This window comes from Mytilus trossulus, chromosome 3 (genome assembly GCF_036588685.1).
Source record: "Mytilus trossulus isolate FHL-02 chromosome 3, PNRI_Mtr1.1.1.hap1, whole genome shotgun sequence".
NCBI classification, from domain to species: domain Eukaryota; kingdom Metazoa; phylum Mollusca; class Bivalvia; order Mytilida; family Mytilidae; genus Mytilus; species Mytilus trossulus.
Genome location: NC_086375.1, coordinates 46761315 through 46783263, shown reverse-complemented (window position 1 = coordinate 46783263; position 21949 = coordinate 46761315). Strand labels below are relative to the sequence as shown.

General features: G+C 31.6%; 1 protein-coding gene across 4 annotated transcripts in view; it reads left to right on the top strand.

The window, feature by feature from the left end:
• The window catches only part of LOC134711636 (uncharacterized), a 41904-nt gene extending 22440 nt beyond the window's left edge, over positions 1-19464 (top strand). For 3 of the 4 annotated variants that reach the window (XM_063572375.1, XM_063572373.1, XM_063572374.1), the window contains 8 exons: positions 400-504; positions 2055-2156; positions 8773-8844; positions 9636-9762; positions 10282-10354; positions 10787-10853; positions 15665-15823; positions 17706-19464. In XM_063572375.1, coding sequence (XP_063428445.1) covers positions 400-504; positions 2055-2156; positions 8773-8844; positions 9636-9762; positions 10282-10354; positions 10787-10853; positions 15665-15823; positions 17706-17798 — 798 coding nt within the window. In that variant the 3' untranslated portion in view covers positions 17799-19464. Of the gene's footprint in view, positions 1-399; positions 505-2054; positions 2157-4376; positions 4630-8772; positions 8845-9635; positions 9763-10281; positions 10355-10786; positions 10854-15664; positions 15824-17705 lie in introns of those variants that run through there. The other variant, XM_063572376.1, reaches the window with a different exon arrangement.
• Positions 19465-21949: the final 2485 nt, after the last annotated feature.

The window sequence follows — 21949 nt, the reverse complement described above, 5'->3', positions numbered from 1 at the left end:
TTTTTTATTGAATCTGTATCATTTGTATATAATTTAATGAATATTCTAGTAATAGACCACTTTCGACTTTGTCCTTCACCGAAAAAAAAAACCTTGTCAATTATGCACGCTTTTATGACGTCATTTACCAGAATGAGGAGATCGCCTGTATTGTGCACTATTAATGTTCATCAAGCGTCTTTGTGATCGTCATAGTGAAGGATAAACTAGAAATAATGTTTGATCAGTAGGTACTTAATCACAATTTCCTAATGACAGCAGTGCTGATTGTCAATTATGAGAATTAAATTTGCCAAAAAATTAGTGCTATATAGCAAGATAGTTTTCCAACCACTCTTTTGTTTTATTTGGTATAAAATCCATGTTATTATGAAATTATATGATTTTTTTTTTCAACAGATGACTGGAAAATCAGCTTTACATATAGCTTGCCTAAACGGATATTGGGATATTGTGAAATTAATGGTGGAAAAAGATAAATCAGTTATAAATGATGCACCAATTGTAAGTTTGTTTGGGTTTGATATTTAAATATAAAATGCATATTCAGGGTGGTAACATGTTAGGAATTATTGTAATATATTTTTGTCTGAAGAAATAACATCAAATTCTAAATCAAGTTATTCAAAATGAACAGAAAAAATATAAAAGTTTTTCCTTGTAATTCAATTATAAATTCCATTTTAAGTTTAAGAAGTAAATCATTAAAATAAACGTTGCATGATGATGTCATGCACAGTCACATGACAAAATTATGTCTATGAGCTGATTCAACCAACCCAAAGACATGTTACATCAAAATTAAATTATAATGAACAGGCTATTATTTGAACTTGGAATTATTATCAATTATGGAATTTACATAATTTCTTGGTTTGATTTTTTTTTTAATAAATTCCATGTTTATTCTATACTTAAATGTTCTGTGCTGTGCACAACACTTTATATTACAAAGAAGATAGTACATTTTCAATAGAATGTACTGTGCCGCTCACAACACTATCTATGCAAAATACATTGTATGGAAAGTGTTATGAACAGCTCAAAACATTATAATACCAAATAAACATGGAATTTATTTAAAATTTCAAGCACAAGAAATTATGCAAATTCCGTAATTAAAAATAATTCCAAGTTCAAATAATAGCCTGTTAATGATATTATCAAGAATCTTGTCTGATTTTTAACATGTTAGCTCTCAAACTAGCATAGGAAAACATGTCACCTTACCCAAATGATTAATCTGGTTCTGCGCTGACAAATCTTTGCTCTTACTCGTAAATAAAAAGACCCAACTATAAATTCAAGGGTTTGACCTTGTTGAAGATCAGACGATATTAATCTGGTAGTTTTAAAACATGTACTTTTTTCACTGAATAAATTATAGAATTCTCAAATAAAAATAATTCAACTAACCAGTATCAATTCATTGGTTTGACCTTGTGGAGCTTTCTTTCGTATGATGTATAGTTGATAAATCATGCACTATTTTTACTGAATGAGTTTATGAATCAGCTAAACAGATAACTCTTTTCGAAATGATTTAAGAAATAATTCCTTCATGTCATGCTCTACGCTAACGCTCAGTGTAAAATATCGACAAATATAATGCCTACCCATGTTAAAATGAGCATAGAGCATGATTTGAAGGAATTATTTCGATTCTAATATGACAAATACAACATATTTATAGGTCGAAGCGTACGAAAATACCGTAAGAATGTTTGTCTGTTCCCGTTTCCTCCCCGAGGAGGCTGTATATTACATTTCATGTTTGATAAGTTTTAAAACTACGAGCAGGATAAATATATGTTGTTTGATAAAAAATATATAATAAAAGTTTATGTAAGCTGCTTAAATGTAGATATTTAAAAGGAAAACGATGGAAATAACGTCATTATAAAAAGTCAATGCGCAGGTGTCAAACATATTTTTTGTGCTCATTAGAACATGGCTTTGTTTACAAAGCGTAATAAGGACGTCCTATTAAAATCACAAAGTTTTATTCACAAAGTTTATTAACACAAAAGCAATTACGTTGATTTTCTTTACAGAATGGAAATACACCTTTACATTATGCAGCTGAAGAAGGAAATATAACTATGATGAACTATTTGCTAGATAATGGTGCAGATGAAAATTTACTTAAAAATTTTGTAAGTTTTATATTTATCATGCAGATAAATTACGTTCTGGAAATTCTGTTATAAGAAATATAGATTCTTACACTGCAACAAGTGTATTACGATATTTCTCCACTCTCGACAGTTAAGAAATATTGTAATACACGAGTTATAGTGTCGGAATCTGTTTCTCTAATGCTTTTTTTCGTTCTTTTTCAAAGATTTACAGAAAATTGTGCTCTTTATATGCGACGTCATCAGGCAAGGTCGTCTTTTTTCATGACGTCACAATAGGAAAATTGAAAAGAAAACAAAACATTTTGACGTCATAATCAAATTTCGACTAATCATTTGCCGAGAACAGATTTTTCACTAGTGAGGAGAAATATTTTTCTCACAGCGGTCAGCAAATGTGAAAATAGCACAAAAATTAGAGAAATGTATTTTATATACATTTTTGTAATTGTATAAATAAACAAATTTTTCAAGACGGTTCGGCCATTGGCCCTCTGCATTTTTTAGCTCACCTTTCCTAAGCTTTTGCCATCACTTGGCGTCCTTCGTCGTCCGTCGTCTGTCCGTCCGTCCGTCAGTCCGTCATCGTCGTTGTTGTCATTGTCGTCCGTCCGTCGTCGTCGTAAACTATTTCAAAGATCTTCTCCTCTGAAACTACTGAACCAATTACAACCAAACTTTAGCTGAATGATCCTTAGGGTATCTCGAATAAAGATTGTGTTTTATTTTCCATTTTTGTGAAAAAAACATGGCTGCCATGGCTAAAAATAGAGCATGGGGGTAAAATGCAGTTTTTGGCTTATATCTCAAAAACGAAAGCATTTAGAGCAAATAAGACAAGAAGTAAAAGTATTTATAAGGTCAAGGTCTACCTGTCCTGAAATTTTCAGCGGAATTGGGTAACTGGTTTTTCATGTATAATGCCCCTGAATTGATGATTTTAAAGAAATTTTGCAGTTTTTGGTTATTATCTTGAATATTATTATAGATACAGATAAACTGTTAATAGCAAAAATGTTAAGCAAAGTAAGATCTACAAATAAGTCAATTTGACCAAAATTGTCAATTGACCCCTTAAGGAGTTATTGCCCTTTAAAGACATAATTTGTTCATTTGACTTACTTTAAAAAAATCTTCTCCTTTGAAACTGCTGTATCAATTTCAGCCAAACTTAGGTCAAATGAGTTTCAGAGTTTTTAGTATAAATTTTATATTTTATTTCCTTGTATGTCAAGAAACATAGCTCCTATGGCTAAAATAGAACATAGGAGAAAATGATATTTTTTTTTTGCTTTTGAAGAAAATAGGACGATTCAAAGAACATTTAAATAAATTGAAAAGCCAAAATAATCATTGATGAGAGATTTAACCAAAAAATTAAGGTCAGCGATTCAGGCTCTTGAGAGATTGATGGAAAAGGAAATACAAATGTAATGTCAGCTATGTAGTTGAGAGGAAAAATAAAGAACTGAAGAAGGCCAATGGCTGAAACGTCTTGAGAAATTGGTTTATTAATACAATTTTATAAAGTATGTTCCCTATTGGAATTTAAAAAAACAAGGAAATGTTTTTAACTTAATATATGGTCATAGTTATTCTGAATAAATAATGTAATATGTGAATGTTAGATATAATTTCTCTGATTCTTAGCTCATTTATACTTCCCTTGATAATGTTGTGATTGTTTTATGGTACGTGATCGTTGTTCGGTATTTAGATAAACCCTGAATTATCCATTCTTGAATGGTAAATATTTCATGAATAAACCTTTTAAATGTGTGTTCATTGTTGATTGAATATTGTAAATATTGTATGATAATGATATGAATTCATTGGTACCAATTCATTACATTAGTCTGTGTTTTATTTTAGTTACTTTAAGTTCCTATTGAGCTAAATTCTGCAAGTCATTTGGTTTTATGGGAAAAGGGGCGTGTTTTGACTTCAGCCGGGACTTTGGAAAACAAACTGGGGAAGCTTAAACTTAAATGCCCAGCTTATCGGATGTTTTTCAGAAAGCAAAACCTTTTTCTAAATTGAAGATCCATAATTATCGGAAGCTTATTTAAGTACGTATTTGTATTTTATTTACAGATTTCCAGTAATTATTTCGTCATAAAACGGTGAAATCCATTACTGATATTTTCTGGAGTCTGAGTCAATGTTATTTAAAACTAGGGGGTTTCCACATTTATATTTGGCAATCTATTGATCTATTTCTATTTATTACTATTTAAGCGTATTTGACGCAGACTATTTGCCTAATGGTTAGCCTGGTGTTGAGAAAAAGTTAGAGCTTCTTGATGTTTATAATTCCACTGTCTGATAGAAGAGAATATAAGTGCTGTAACTTGATGCAAAAAATAGACTTTGATGATATAAATTTTTGATGATGACACATATTTAGAGAAAAAAAAAGTACATTGAACTGTATGTTGAAACACAACAACGAGGCACGACTGCTTAAGAAAAAGCTGTTAAAGAAGAGACTGTTATGTTACTAAAAATAGAACTTTGTTTTTTTATACCCCCACTTTAAAAAAGGGGGGTATACTGTTTTACCTCTGTCTGTCAGTCCGTCTGTCCGTCAGTCCATCCGTCCGTCCGTCCATCAGTCCGTCCGTCAGTCAGTCCGTCCCACAAAACTTTCGTCACATTTTTCTCAGGAACTACACATCCACCCTTTCTGTAATTTGGTATCAACATTTATATATGTCAGCCATACCGTGTGATGCGTTTTCAGATTCATCACTCGACAACTTCCTGTTCACCGAACACTTGTATGATTTTACACATGATAGCCAAATTGAAAATTTTCGTCACATTTTTCTCAGGAACTACAATACAAGGATTTCTGAAATTTGGTTTCAGGATTTATATAAGTCAGCTTTACCGTGTGATGCGTTTTCAGATTCATCACTCAACAACTTCCTGTTCACCGAACACTTGTATGATTTTACACATGATAGCCAAGTTGAAAATTTTCATCAATTTTTTCTCAGGAACTACAATACAAGGATTTCTGAAATTTGGTTTCAGGATTTATATAAGTCAGCTTTACCGTGTGATGCGTTTTCAGATTCATCACTCGACAACTTCCTGTTTACCGAACACTTGTATGATTTTGCACATGATAGCCAAGTTGAAAATTTTCGTCACATTTTTCTCAGGAACTACAATACAAGGATTTCTGAAATTTGGTTTCACGATTTATATAAGTCAGCTATACCGTGTGATGCGTTGTGATATATACATGTACAAGAAGAAATTTATACATAATTTCTGTATGTGTATTTTTTGTACCTAAAGAGGAGAAATCTTCAGTACAGTAATACAAATTTAGTTTATTTTAGTAATAAAATAATGTTATGTTTATACAATGAACATTTAGTTATATTTTGGGGACAAAATACATTCTGAGAGGGGGGCAGTCTTGTGATCATATTTTGGTACGTGATCGTGTCAGGTATTAAGATAAACCACGATGTTTCTTGTATGGTAAAAATTTCATGAATAAACCTTTTAAATGTGTGTTCATTGTTGATTGAACATTGTAAATAGTGTATGATAATTGATATGAATTGATTATGTCAGTCTTTGTATAATTTTAGTTACTTTGAGTTCCATTCGAGATAAATTCCGTAAGTCATTCGGTTTAACATGAAAAAGGGTGTGTTTTGACATCAGCCAGGACTTTGGAAAACAAACTGGGGAAGCTAAAACTCAAAAATGCCCAGCTGATCGGATGTTTTTCCGAAAGCAAAACCTTTTCTCTAAATTGGGGATCCATAATTATCGTAAGCTTATTTAAGTACGTATTTGTATTTTATATACAGATTTCCAGTAAATATTTCGTCATAATACGGTGAAATCCGTGACTGATATTTGTTTGAGTCTTAATCAATGTTATTTAAATCTAGGGGGTTTCCACATTTATATTTGGCAATCTATTGATATTCTATTGATATTTATCACTATCTAAGCATATTTGACGCAGACTTTTTGATTATTTAACTGTTGTATTGAGATTGATTGTTATATTCTATGTTTTCATGAAAGTCTGAAGAAATAATAACGATTTAGAAATTGAAGAACTTTCTTGACTTTAAATTGCATTTTGAATAGTTTTGACAAACCGCTCGCAAAACACTTACATTCAAAATACTGGTGGCAGCGGTATACTTACCTAGTACTCTTTTATATTGGTATTTTTCAAAATTATTTTTGAAATAAGAATAAGGGTTCTTTCCAAAAAAGAATTGAAATATTCTTGGAAATTTTTTAAACTGTAGGAAGATAAAATTGAAAGAATAATATAAAAAGTTTATTATTTTTTTTTAAATTTTGAAAATAAGTATGGTACATCTATAAGTAGTGATTACTATAGATTCCATTTTTAGTAGTGAAAACTATGCAAGTAGAAATGCCAAATACAAGTGATTCTGAAATTCTCAAGCTTAAACAAGACATAAAAGATTTAACATCCATTCTTAGTAGTGCTAGATTTGAGCTTGACCATACTGAAGAACAATTAGACAAAACTAGTGAAGAATTGCAAGTTCATAAGCAACTATAAGACAAAACTAGTGAAGAATTGCAAGTTCATAAGCAACAATAAGACAAAACTAGTGAAGAATTGCAAGTTCATAATCAACAATTAGATCAAGTATTGGGTCAATTTAACAGCACAAAAGGGACACTTTTACAAACTATAAATCCAGGGGCGGATCCAGGATTTTCAGTTAGGGGGGGCGCAAATTTTAATTATCGCCGAGCGGAGCGAGGCGAAAAATTTTTGGAGGTTTTTTTTAGGTAAAATTATTGAAATATTCTTCTTCAGGGGTGAAATGTAGATAGCTCGAACTATTGTGTGTTAAAATAAGCGAGGAATTCAAGTTTAAAGCTGAAACAGCCTAAATCCACACCTGACAACAACCTACAGATAGACGGGCGGACAGACGGACGCAAAGTGAGACGAGACAGATCACAATTGCTCACCTAACCAATATATTTTTCAAACGAAAAGTTCTACTTTTACCAGCGATTTTTAATTGTCCTTTCATACTATCTGTTTTTTACTTTTTTGATTTTCGGAGGTCGTGCCAGACTTCACTGTGTTCGCCACAAACAACTAAAATCAGAATGAGATGCATTTACGTAGATATCTTTATTTACTTGGGATCCCAAGCATACGGTAATACGGTACAGAATTCGGCTAAATATTTAGGTTGCAAGGGAGAAATAAATATAGACACAGAGATACAAATTAATAAACTAACCTTTCGCTTAAAACAGTATTTCTATCTTTCATTACGGATATTATAAAAGAATCTCACCTGCCGACTGTTTTCTGGACCGTGTCATGATGAAATTGTGAAAGTGATCTAGGGATGTTTTGGAACTTCGATTATCAAACAAATTGATTATAAAAACCGCAAACACAATGTTATAGCTGTTTTTACTTTAACAGCTAAAAACCTATTATATCTGTCATCAAACGCAGCTCCGCGTTTGACACACTCCTTTCAAATTATTGATATAACTTTGATAAAGCGTAGGTCAATTGATTAGTAATCACGTTGATTCTGTGAAACTGACGGTTTTATATATACTTTGATTGTTAAAAAAGATTGAATGGTCTCTTCTGATACTTAAATATGTTGAAGTCAACCCATGCTTTGCAAATTTTAGGGGGGGCGCACGCCCGCCACGCCCCCGCCTAAATCCGCCCCTGAAATCAGTTTATTCAGTCTAAACAAGCAATACAAAATTATCAGAGAGAAGTTGCTGATTCACAAACTGAATTAAATTTGGTTAAGGGTGAGCTTGAAAGCGTAAAAAAATACTGAAATCAGACAACAAAGTCCGCAAATAAACAATTTTGATCATGTTACATGTAACAGATCATTTCAAGGAAATACAGGTAGTTGGTAACATGCAAATTCTGAGGAAGTGACCAAGTTTGAATACAACCATGGGCTTGGGCAATACACAACAAATACTCAAATCAGAGATAATATGCAGATACCCAACTTTAATACACAAACATGTCCTTCTAGTTTTCAAAGTAAAAGTCGAATATTACTGTAATCAATGCTGACGAACCAAAATTTAGACTTCCTGTATTCAACGGTAAAACAGATTTTGCATTTTAAATAGTTTTGACAAACTGCTAGCAAAATGCATACATTCAAAATAATTAGGTAGATAATTATGTTTTTTTATAACCATTCTAATTATGACACAGAATTTTCTTGAGTTCTTCTGATTTCTGATATAACTAAAGTGACTATTTCTGTTGATTCTGCATAAAAAGAACATGATCTTTGCATACATGCATACATATTATATAATAATCATTAGAAAAATATAGAATCTACCACTGCATCTAGTGTGGTACAAATTGTCTCCACCGAAGTCTTTTATAATTTGAAACCAATCATGCTAGGCTTACTGTCAGAGGGTTTGAGTATTCAAGATTAATTTTTTTGGTGTGGATAAATATTGTATTGCAGAATATACTTTATAGTTGTGGAATTAGTTTCTCTATTATTTTTAAAGGATAAATAGGCAAATTTATTTTCTTATTCAATGATCTGCGAAAAGATGTGTTCTTTATTATTTTTCTTTTCAGAATGGTGAATTTCCTTATGAGGAGGATATTGTTAAGTGTTTATGTATTAATCAATTAGAAGATAAGGATGATGTGAGTAGAAAAATTTAGATTTAACAAATAGCTTACAACGTGGTATGGAATTTGCTCATCATTGTTAGTCTGTAAAGTAACCTTTTAGTTTCTTTCTTCTTTGTAACCTTTTCTAGGATGGAGAGTTGCCTCATCAGCAATCATACATTATCTTCTTATATGTATGTGTTGTATAATCTGGAAATCTGGAATGGGTTACATAGTTCAGAGGAGTAATTTCTAAAATTGTGCTTCAAGCTTGTTTGACTAAAGGACTTTTATATTTTTAAAAGATCTCATTTTTATTTCACCCAAAATTTATTTCTCCCTCAAATTGTTCCGTACATTTCTCTCTATCCTAATACTAATTTAAGAAACCTGGCAAACTTGTTAAATTGTATGTCCTTTTTGGTTGGGATATAGCTGAATACCAAAAAGTGAAGTGTCATTGTATTTCTGTAAGTTGCTTATTAGATCCTTTTTTTCCCTATTTGTTGAATATAATGATTTTCTATATTTTCATAGTAGAATTTCACCATCTAGTTTTTGCTTCAGAAATCAAATAAATCCAAATGCTTATGTTAGCAGTATTTTCTAGTAAAAGTAGTTGGTTCAAGACCATTTAGCATAGCTGCAAATATATTTTTATTGCTGATATAAAACAAACGTGATGTAAGGGAGGTAAGACAATGATTACTTATATGCAGCAAAAAGCAGCTAGTTTTAATGTAACAGTTAGGTTAAGCCATTTTTTTAAGTGTAATTCATTACATTATGTTTTTTGTGTAAAAAAAAATAATCATGTTTCATAGGCTGATTCTGGCGGTGCAAGAGGAACCTCTGTAAGCCATGATAGCAATACCCACCAAAGTTCAAAAGGTGCAGTGGGGCAAACAAAACCTGTATCTTCACTTCTAAGTTCCAGTCCTCTGAAATCAGGTATATATTCTTATTATGTAACAATAAAACAGCCTTAATTTTTCATCACTTCTTTTAAATATTCCTAGATCCTAATGCTCTGATGTTTGGTGGTATTTTTAAGCATATACTAGGGGTTTTGGACATCAGAATGCAGTTGATATAGAAATCATGAGAACTGCTGACCAAGATTATAGCAGAAAACCTTCTAGAGTTATTGCCCTTGATGAAATTTTTTTTATCAACTTTTTGTGTTTTTGCTTATTATCTAGAAACCCATAATAGATAAAGAGACACTATAAAAAAGGTAAAATGATCAGCAGCACAACATCTTGAAATTAGTCCATTTGTCTTATATTTTTTGTCAACAACCTAGCAGCAAATTTAAATGAAGATCTTTCCCTTTTGTTTGCATTTTAATTTTAGATTACCAGTATGCTTAAGTTTACAATTGGAACCCCGGAACAATTTGTCATTATTACAACCATTTTGTTTTACTTCATTTAAAAGTATAACCCTAATTTGTATGAATGTTTTTAGAAGAAGTGATTCATAAAGGAATACTACAAAGGAAACATGATATGAAAAGTAATACTGTGAAGTCTCTTGCAAGGTAATATTGAAATAAAAGAGAAATAAAAGAAATCTTAATTTCTAAAATATTTTGATACACGAATATATACAATTTTGTCAACTTTTGATAATGGTAAAATTGATTGGAAATTACTCTCTCTGATAAAAAAATACCACTGGAAAAAACTGTAATTGTACTATAGAATCAATAAAAAAAAAATGTTATTATAATAATTTAAGACCATACATACATTATCATCAATCTGAAACCATAATACCTGACAAACTTCCAGTTTTCGTTTGAGCCAAACTATGGGTATCTCAAAAATATTTTTCTAATCCAACTGACTTTGAGATAAATGAGTTCAACAGTATATTTATACATAAACTGCTTTTAAGGAGGAAATAAATGAAAACTAAGTTGAAATAAAGGTTGTTTAGAATAAAATTTAAAATGTGTATATTTTTGTAGGAACTGGGTTCCAATGTATGGTACACTTAGAGGACATGAGATGTATTGCAGGTCTTATGAGATAGGTGTAAGCATATTTCCCTTGTCACCAGCTTACGGTGTTTATATTTCTCAACTTGTAAGATTTGCTCGTGTATGTTACAATGTTTTAGATTTTAACAAGAGAAATTTATGTATTACTGAAAAATTATAACACCAGGGTTTTCGATATCACAAACTAGTCAAAACATTTACTTAATTAACATCGGTATAAGGACATCATTCGTAAATATAGCTCAACATGCAAACTTATCATACGTTCAGGTATTTCACATCCAATTTTTTATGGAAATATTCTTTATAAAGAACAAAGATGTCAGTATTTAACTCATAAACTAGCTAAACCTTTGAAAAGACTTATTATCAAGGGATAAAGTTACGATACTGTTGTCATGTCATTAAAGATTGCATATTTTGGCTTTAATATTGATTCACTTATAGGGTCTTTGCATCGGAACTAAACACATTTATTCAAAAACCAGTTGTTGGCATGACATGGGTTATGTTCTTCTCATATATGTTATGTTGGTATGATACTAAACCCCTAATGGGAAAAATTGTGCCTAATGTTCATATGATGAAATCATAATCTTTCAGTCAGTTTAATTGAAGTCTGGAGCTGGCATGTCAGTTAACTGCTAGTAGTCTGTTGTTATTTATGTATTATTGTCATTTTGTTTATTTTCTTTGGTTCCATCTTCTGACAACAGACTCGGACTTCTCTTGAACTGAATTTTAATGTAAGTATTGTAATGAGTTTACATTTCTTCATTGACTAGAGGTATAGGGGGAGGATTGAGATCTCACAAAAATGTTTAACCCTGCCGCATTTTTGCGCCTGTCCCAAGTCAGGAGCCTCTGGCCTTTGTTAGTCTTGTATCATTTTAATTTTAGTTTCTTGTGTACAATTTGGAAATTAGTATGGCGTTCATTATTACTGAACTAGTATATAATTTTTTAGGAGCCAGCTGAAGGACCCCTCCGGGTGTGGGAATTTCTTGCTACATTGAAGACCTGTTGGTGACCTTCTGCTGTTGTTTTTATCTATGGTCGGGTTGTTGTCTCTTTGACACATTCCCCATTTCCATTCACAATTTTATTTATCAAAACAATTGTAATGTATACAAGAATAAATAAATACAAATATCACAAAATTATGGAATTTTCCTTTGATCTTAATTACTGATTTTTTTCTCTGCGGAATCAAATGATATGAAAAATTATCGCTAGAAACGGAGGACACATATGCCCATTGTCACTGAAATTAACATAGGTAAAAAAGCAATAAACAGATTATCATTGGTCATGCCGTACCTGCTCAAGCAAGAAAATCAATCATGTTGAGATAATGGGCATATGACATTTGCGCCGATTTTAAAAATTTCATTCTTTCATTTGCGCTGATTTCATTTTTAGCTCACCTGGCCCGAAGGGCCAAGTGAGCTTTTCTCATCACTTGGCGTCCGTCGTCCGTCGTCGTCCGTCGTCGTCCGTCGTCGTTAACTTTTACAAAAATCTTCTCCTCTGAAACTACTGGGCCAAATCAAACCAAACTTGGCCACAATCATCATTGGGGTATCTAGTTTAAAAAATGTGTGGCGTGACCAGGTCAACCAACCAAGATGGCCGCCACGGCTAAAAATAGAACATAGGGGTAAAATGCAGTTTTTGGCTTATAACTCAAAAACCAAAGCATTTAGAGCAAATCTGACGTGGGTAAAAATGTTTATCAGGTCAAGATCTATCTGCCCTGAAATTTTCAGATGAATCGGTCAATCGGTTGTTGGGTTGCTGCCCCTGAATTGGTAATTTTGAAGAAATTTTGCTGTTTTTGGTTATTATCTTGAATATTATTATAGTTAAAGATAAACTGTAAACAGCAATAATGTTCAGCAAAGTAAGATCTACAAATAAGTTAACATGACCAAAATGGTCAGTTGACCCGTTTAGGAGTTATTGCCCTTTATATTCAATTTTTAACCATTTTTCGTTAATTAAAGTAATCTTTTACAAAAATCTTCTCCTCTGAAACTACTTGGCCAAATTAATCCAAACTTGGCCACAATCATCTTTGGGGTATCTAGTTTAAAAAATATGTGGCGTGACCTGGTCAACCAACCAAGATGGCCGCCACGGCTAAAAATAGAACAAAGGGGTAAAATGCAGTTTTTGGCTTATAACTCAAAAACCAAAGCATTTTGAGGAAATCTGACATGGGATAAAAATGTTTATCAGGTCAATTTCTATCTGCCCTTAAATTTTCAGATGAATCGGTCAATCGGTTGTTGGGTTGCTGCCCCTGAATTGGTAATTTTGAGGAAATTTTGCTGTTTTTGGTTATTATCTTGAATATTATTATAGATAGAGATAAACTGTAAACAGCAATAATGTTCAGCAAAGTAAGATCTACAAATAAGTCAACATGACCAAAATGGTCAGTTGACCCGTTTAGGAGTTATTGCCCTTTATAGTCAATTTTTAACCATTTTTCGTAAGTTAAAGTAATCTTTTACAAAAATCTTCTCCTCTGAAACTACTTGGCCAAATTAATCCAAACTATGCCACAATCATCTTTGGGGTATCTAGTTTTAAAAATGTGTGGCGTGACCTGGTCAACCAACCAAGATGGCCGCCACCGCTAAAAATAGAACATAGGGGTAAAATGCAGTTTTTGGCTTATAACTAGAAAACCAAAGCATTTTGAGGAAATCTGACAGGGATAAAAATGTTTATCAGGTCAAGATCTATCTGCCCTGAAATTTTCAGATGAATCGGTCAATCGGTTGTTGGGTTGCTGCCCCTGAATTGGTAATTTTGAGGATTTTTTGCTGTTTTTGGTTATTATCTTGAATATTATTATAGATAGAGATAAATTGTAAACAGCAATAATGTTCAGCAAAGTAAGATCTACAAATAAGTCAACATGACCAAAATGGTCAGTTGACCCCTTTAGGAGTTATTGCCCTTTATAGTCAATCTTTAACCATTTTTCATAAATCTAAGTAATCTTTTACAAAATCTCCACTGAAACTACTAGGCCACAATCATCTTTGGGGTATCTAGTTTGAAAAATGTGTCCGATGACCTGGCCATTCAACCAAGATGGCCGCCACGGCTAAAAATAGAACATAGGGGTAAAATGCAGTTTTTTGCTTATAACTATGAAACCAAAGCATCTAGAGCAAATCTGACAAGAAGTTAAATTGTTAATCAAGTCAATATCTATCTGCCCTGAATTTTTCAGATGAATTGGACAACTGGTTGTTGGGTTGCTGCCCTCCAATTGGTAATTTTTAAAGAAATTTTGTCGTTTTTGGTTATCTTGAATACTATTATAAACTGTAAACAGCAATAATGTTCAGCAAAGTAAGATCTACAAATAAGTCAACATGACCTAAATGGTCAATTGACCCCTTAAGGAGTTATTGCCCTTTATAGTCAATTTTTAACAATTTTCATTAATTTGGTAAATTTATGTAAATTTTTACCAAATATAGTTCTCTGTTACTAATGGGCAAAGTTCATGATAGATATAATTGTAAGAAGCAAAATCGTTCAGTAAAGTAAGAACTTCAAACACATCACCATCACCAAAATACAATTTTGTCATGAATCCATTTGTGTCCTTTGTTTAATATGCACATAGACCAAGGTGAGCGACACAGGCTCTTTAGAGCCTCTAGTTTCATTTGCGCCGATTTTATAATTTCTCCTATTTGGACTGACAAGTAAGTTAATACTTTTACATGTACTATACTTTGAAGGTATATTGGTTAAACCTTGAAGGTATATTGTTAAAACTGGTTATAAACGTTGTTCATTTATGTTTAATAGATATATGAAGATGTGGTATGAGTGTCAATGAGACAACTTATAAAAGAATAAAATTTTAAAGTTTATTTTGATTCATATTGTTCGATGGACATAGTGTACTCTTAAATAAGCCGAGGAGTCAATTCTATATCGAAGCCATACATATATCGGAAGGTCAGTGTCCTGAAAAATAACATACATGTATCTAATTCTTATCGATGTACCATCAAATTGTGTTAAGCCAGAGTCCCAAAGGATTTTGATGGGAAGACTATTGTCAAAACACAGAAGGAACATAACCATGTGCCAGTTGACCAAAAAACCAAGGCTAAAAAACTATGGGTATGGTTAAGAAAAAATTATGGAGATGTATCTAGTAGGGCTTCAAAGACCGGGATGAAGAGTTGTCTCATTGGTACTCATACCACATCTTCTTATATCTATTAAACTGTATTTACCTGTAATTTACCTTTGTTTTCAAAATTCCAATAGGAATATAAATGACACTGACCTTCCGATTTACCAGTAATTTACCAGTAAAAAATCAGTGCAAATGAAAGAAAAAATCGGCGCAAATGAAATGCAGATCGGCATAAATGCAAAACGCCAGAGATAATCAACTATAATCTATAATAATTATACAAATTTTTCAAAAATAGGATAAGAAAACAAGAACAGTGCTCTTACATGAAGGTTGTTATGGTGGTACTTCATGAAAAATAACTGTTGATTCATTTATTGTTGTGGGTACTGATTTTTGTGGATTAGAGGATTAAAGAAAACTTATGTGGATATTTGATTTTGTGGTTTTGCCAAAGTCTGCATACAAACCTATTAAAAACTTGTTATTCAATGAATAACTAATTTGGTGGTTCAACTGTATCAACGAAATCCACGAAAATTGGTATCCAACGAAAATAATATGAATCCACAGTAACAGTAAAAATTCTTGCCAAATGAATTTTCTTCATGCGTTGTAGTGGATACATATATTCTATAATTGTGTTATGTATTTATGTTTTGTAGGACTTGGGAATATATGAAAAACTGCAGTTACCTCATCATCCAGTTATATCATTGAAAAATGCTTATGTACATCATGTAGATAATTATAAAAAGAAAAAATATGTGTTCAGAATTATACTGGAAAATGGTGGCGTGTTCTTGTTTAGGACGCATAGTCTGGTTTGTTTATTCATCAAATAGTTATAATTCTTATGAGTTCATAGACTTGGTGTTTTTTTCCCACTCTCCATTCATTCTTTTAAAATCCTGGAACAGACTTTATGGTCTTATTTTTTTTTAAAGTCATATGAAACCTCAAATTAAATAAACAGAAGCTTATTTATGATCAAAAGCTAGTATCTAGAAAGGAAATTTTGCTAATATTTGGTACCTGTGTATCTGTATTTTACTAATGAATGGACTTAGTTTATCTTCAAGATAACATTACATACAGTCTGCAGTTAAAGTTTTTAAAGCATTTATTCGATTCATAAACTATCCTGACAATATCTTACAATCAAAAGATAGTATCAAGAGGAATGTTTTTATTGATTGTTTTCCTCATTTTTGTTGAGCCTGTGAGTTACAGAAAAAGTAGGCAAGACACTGGGTTCTGCATTTTTCAATGAACCCTTACAAAATTTTTTATAACAAAATGCATAGTTTCCATTGTAAAAATTATGTACATATCCTTTTTTTCTAAAGAAAATTCTTTAATTTGTCCACATTTAGAAGAAGTTTCCTTTTTTTAATTGCTCATTTCCAGGAAGCAATTTGCTGACAAATTTTACTTATGCAAGTAACCTTAGTGTAACCCATATCATAAAAATCTGGTGTTCACAATACGCATGGATCTGCCACTGAAATAAACTATTATCTGATTGTACATGTTATGCATGTTCTCAATACCCAGGCTTCTTTGTTGATTGTTTACTATAAGGTGATAATTGGTAAACTAAGGCTTCAAAACATGATAATTAATGAGCTGCCATATTTTCACATCATAACAGACAGAGAGAAAAAAAATTGACCATTTTATGATATGTTTGTATGAAATGATAAAATCGTACACAGAAGAGTAAGTTTATGATATGTACATGCATTGGTTTAAGAAGTAGATAAATATAGATTCCACAACTGCAACAAGTGTGTTACAATATTTCTCCACTCAAGACAGTTAAATTTTGATATTTAAAGCGTGAGGCTTTGCCAAGCTTTTTAAATAGTTAAAATTTAACTGTGGAGAATGGAGAAATATCATAATACACGAGTTATAGTGGTGAAATCTGTTTCTCTAAAGATTTTTATCCTCCTTTTTCAAAGATTTGTAGAAAGTTGTGTACTTTTTATGCAGTGTCATCAGGCATGGTCGCCTTTTTTCATGACGTCACAATAGGAAAATTCGGAAGAAACAAAGAAAATTTTGACCAATCATTTGCTGAGAACAAATTTTTCACTAGAGATAAGAAATATTTTTCTCACACCAGTCAGGAAATGAGTAAATAGCATAAAAATTAGAGAAACATTAATTTACACTAATCACTCATTTCATATGACTTTAAAAATGAAAAGATAAGTTATTATTTGCTAATGGAATAAATCTCCACCAGAGACCAAATGACATAGAGGTTAACCACAAGAGGTCACTGTATGACCTCAAACCCATACTGAAAAGAAAGCTATAAAAGATCTTGAACTGACAAATGTAAAACAATTCAAACTGTAAGAAAACTAACAATGATAAAAGAAAAAAAAATCATATACAGCCACAATGACAACTTCTTGGGGGTTCCAAGGGTTGGACACCCCTTTTAATATGATGATCAATGCATTTGAATGGGGACATATAATTAAAAAAACTTTTATCCAGGGTTGGGAACTTCCCCTTTTATCAACAGCTGGGTCCACCTCTGTAATCTATACTGTTTGAACATCATTGGACGTAATAAGAATTGACAATGCTTACTATAACTTATGATAATTTAATGTAATAATTTTTAACAGTTATTAAAGTGTCATTCAAAATCTGACAAAAGAGTTTTAAAATGAACATTTTTTACAGGATAATATGAAGTTATGGTTGAAAAAAATTCAGGAATCTATAGATTTTTCATGTATCAACAGTGGAGATCATAAAATTAAAAAGACGAATTAGCATTGTGAAGGACAGATCATAAGAATATAATACCATATCATAGATAGAGTAATGACAAGAATCGATCCATGCATATCCTGGTCAACGTTTCATGTGGTATTAGAACAGTGAATCTGGTAGTGTTCATATTTATCTACACATAATCTTGTTAGATGTTTTACACATAGCAATTTGCCTTTTCAGAATCTAGAGGACTATGGGTAATCTCATTGTACGTACACCAAAATGAAAATAACATTACGGCATTGGTTGAATTTCTCTTTTGTTTATCATGTTTTAAACCAATTAAAATGTTTTGGTGTATGCTTTTGAAAATTTTACCAAGAATGCTTTTGATAATGAAACGGCAAATTAACAGTATTGTTGACAATGAATAAAGATCATGTACAAGTTAATGCTCAAAGTTGGACTTTTTTATTGTCATACAAATGTACAATCAAATGTACACTTTGTCAGGGTATCTAAACTTTATGATATTTGTTGTTGTTCATCTCAGTTTGTATGTTTTCTTTTTCTAGAGGGAGTAAGTTATTTTTGGTGCCTTGATATACAAATCAGGGTACAAACATCCAGCTAGGGTTAAAATTAATCCTAATCATAAATTGAATTATGCAAAAATCCCTATTCATTTTTATATTTCATTAAAAAAATCACAAACCATTTGTATATTTTCTTGTCTATCATGACATTTAGTTAGATGTCAGTCACATGGTATCATTTATAGTATTCAACAAAATGTTCAGAGCACAATTGTTATAGACTTCTTAACTGAAGAAGAACAATTTACCCATTGACATATAGTTCCAGCCATTGTTTTATTACCTCTGTGAAATACATCACGTCGATATATATTTTATTGGACATTTCAAAAAGTGACCCATGTATACCTTTATGTAGAAAGAGCCTCCCCTTGTGGTTGTACTGTTCAATATTTTTGAAAATTCCAGTTATCCTTTTTATGTATAACTTCTTTTCTGAAAGAAATTGGTTATGATGTTTCAAAGTAGATCAGTTTTCTGTTACAATGTATCAGTAATAAGGAATGGGAATACATTGTTTTACTTTATATATTTTTTAACTTTTATTATTTTTTATATATCTTCAATTTTTCACTGCTGGATCGTTAGTTTTTGCTTACTTTGTCATGATATAAAGCAGGGAAATCTGGGAACAGTATATCTAACTAATATATATGTTCCTGGGGAAATGCATATGAAAAACATATATTTTTATACATAAAACTCAATATATCTGTGATATTTACAATGTACTATTTCTTTATTTTCTTGTTGAATTTTTTTAAATTGTTACTTTTGATATATGTATTTTTTATGAATGTTTGTTTTATGATGCCTTTACCTTTTACAAAAGAAAGAGTGAAAATTTATAATTTTTCTTCATGTTTTACAAAATCTGCATAAAATATGTAGTTCACCCAATACTTTAGTGAAATTTTCGTGGAAATCTTAAATTTGAGGTTTCCAAAATTTTGCATCTAACACCACATATCTAATATACATCTACTTGCATTTTTTTTTACAGTATTTAATACTCTTTATGAATTGTTTTTTTAAAACTTTATTTATGCTATACATGTATTCTATAATGAAGAGTTTGTTATTTATGATGCTTGTGCCTTTTAACAATAAAAACATAGAAAATTGTGTTTGTTGTGTATATATGGAGGTATTTACCTGAATAATACAGGTTTATAATGTTACAAAATCTGCATAAAACAGACATATATTGCACCCGATACCTCAATTTAAATTTTTGGTCATTGAAAATTTAGAGGTTCCTGCATATCCCTACTGAAAATTATCAATTTCATTTATTTCAGAGATAGTTTTCTATGTAGAAAGTTTTTGACCATGAATTGATTTTAAATATTTACAGGCATGAGTTGAAATGCATTTACCTTTGTATGAAATAAGTTGACACCGTCAATTGTACTGGTCCATTTTCAAAATCTTCTGCCCATTCGATACACAACTCAAAGTGAACATTACATAGAAACAAGGTCAGAGTACCAGGGGCGGATCCAGGATTTTCAGTTAGGGGGGGGCGCAAATTTTAATTATCGCCGAGCGGAGCGAGGCGAAAAATTTTTGGAGGTTTTTTTTAGGTAAAATTATTGAAATATTCTTCTTCAGGGGTGAAATGTAGATAGCTCGAACTATTGTGTGTTAAAATAAGCGAGGAATTCAAGTTTAAAGCTGAAACAGCCTAAATCCACACCTGACAACAACCTACAGATAGACGGGCGGACAGACGGACGCAAAGTGAGACGAGACAGATCACAATTGCTCACCTAACCAATATATTTTTCAAACGAAAAGTTCTACTTTTACCAGCGATTTTTAATTGTCCTTTCATACTATCTGTTTTTTACTTTTTTGATTTTCGGAGGTCGTGCCAGACTTCACTGTGTTCGCCACAAACAACTAAAATCAGAATGAGATGCATTTACGTAGATATCTTTATTTACTTGGGATCCCAAGCATACGGTAATACGGTACAGAATTCGGCTAAATATTTAGGTTGCAAGGGAGAAATAAATATAGACACAGAGATACAAATTAATAAACTAACCTTTCGCTTAAAACAGTATTTCTATCTTTCATTACGGATATTATAAAAGAATCTCACCTGCCGACTGTTTTCTGGACCGTGTCATGATGAAATTGTGAAAGTGATCTAGGGATGTTTTGGAACTTCGATTATCAAACAAATTGATTATAAAAACCGCAAACACAATGTTATAGCTGTTTTTACTTTAACAGCTAAAAACCTATTATATCTGTCATCAAACGCAGCTCCGCGTTTGACACACTCCTTTCAAATTATTGATATAACTTTGATAAAGCGTAGGTCAATTGATTAGTAATCACGTTGATTCTGTGAAACTGACGGTTTTATATATACTTTGATTGTTAAAAAAGATTGAATGGTCTCTTCTGATACTTAAATATGTTGAAGTCAACCCATGCTTTGCAAATTTTAGGGGGGGCGCACGCCCGCCACGCCCCCGCCTAAATCCGCCCCTGAGTACTTGTTATAGTAAGTTATATAAATAGACATTATTTTGACCCAGAAAAAAAGTTTTGAGGACTATGATGTAAAGATCTTCGATAGGCATCATAATTATCATCATTTCTAACGAGGGCCATATCTGAACATCAAACATGAACTACTTAGTCAAGTATAAATAGCTTACTATGGCAGGTATTTCCTTTCAAATTTAGATAAGATATTCAGATTGGGTAATTGAAGCTTATTTTTTGGTAATTGCTGGCATACTTCAGTACATGTACCGTATATTTTCGAATTTAAAGCGCATCGTTTTATAAGCCGCACGGCCGTTTTTAGGGGGGAAGATTGTTTTTGTCCTTACATAAAACGCACCTGAATATTAAGCGCACACTGAAGAAAACGTATATTTATTCTACTGACCTGATAGTGTCATGAATATTTTCTCCTTTTGTAACTCACACCGTAATTTGTTTCATTTCTATTTTCAGATTGGTGAGAAAGTTGAGAGTATTTTTGAATGTATTTATTTGTGTCATATTAAAATAAAAAATATTAATAAAATAATTATACTTTTCTCATTGTTTTAATTATGCCAGTTTCGTTTGATGTTTTTTGTCAACAATGGCCATGTGTTGACAGCTTGGGTGTCCATTGAACCTTGTTGTTTTGATTAAAATTAGTATGGTATTGATTGCTTGTTTATTGTTTGAATTGGCATTAAGGATTTAAATTAATCTTAAAAATGTATGCATGAAAGGTCACCCAAGCCATAAAACTGCCATTGTTTACCTTGATTATGACCTACTTACCTGTACCCACGTGTGAAAACTGTTCACCCAAAAGTCAGATTTTTTTTTTAATTAAATCAATCTTAAGAATTTTATTGTTGTCTATAAAATAAAAGTTGAAGTTCTGAAAGTAACAAACATTTTTCAATTTTAATTTGGATGAATACCACAAACAAAACAATTTACGTTTTGCAAGTCATTGTCTATTTTTAAATGAAAGTGTTATGAGCAATGACAAGGGGAATTAAAATAAGACGGCAATAAATAAATGTTTTAACAGATTAAATTATAAAAATTAGTATTCTTTTTTTTTTAGTTAAACATCCAATA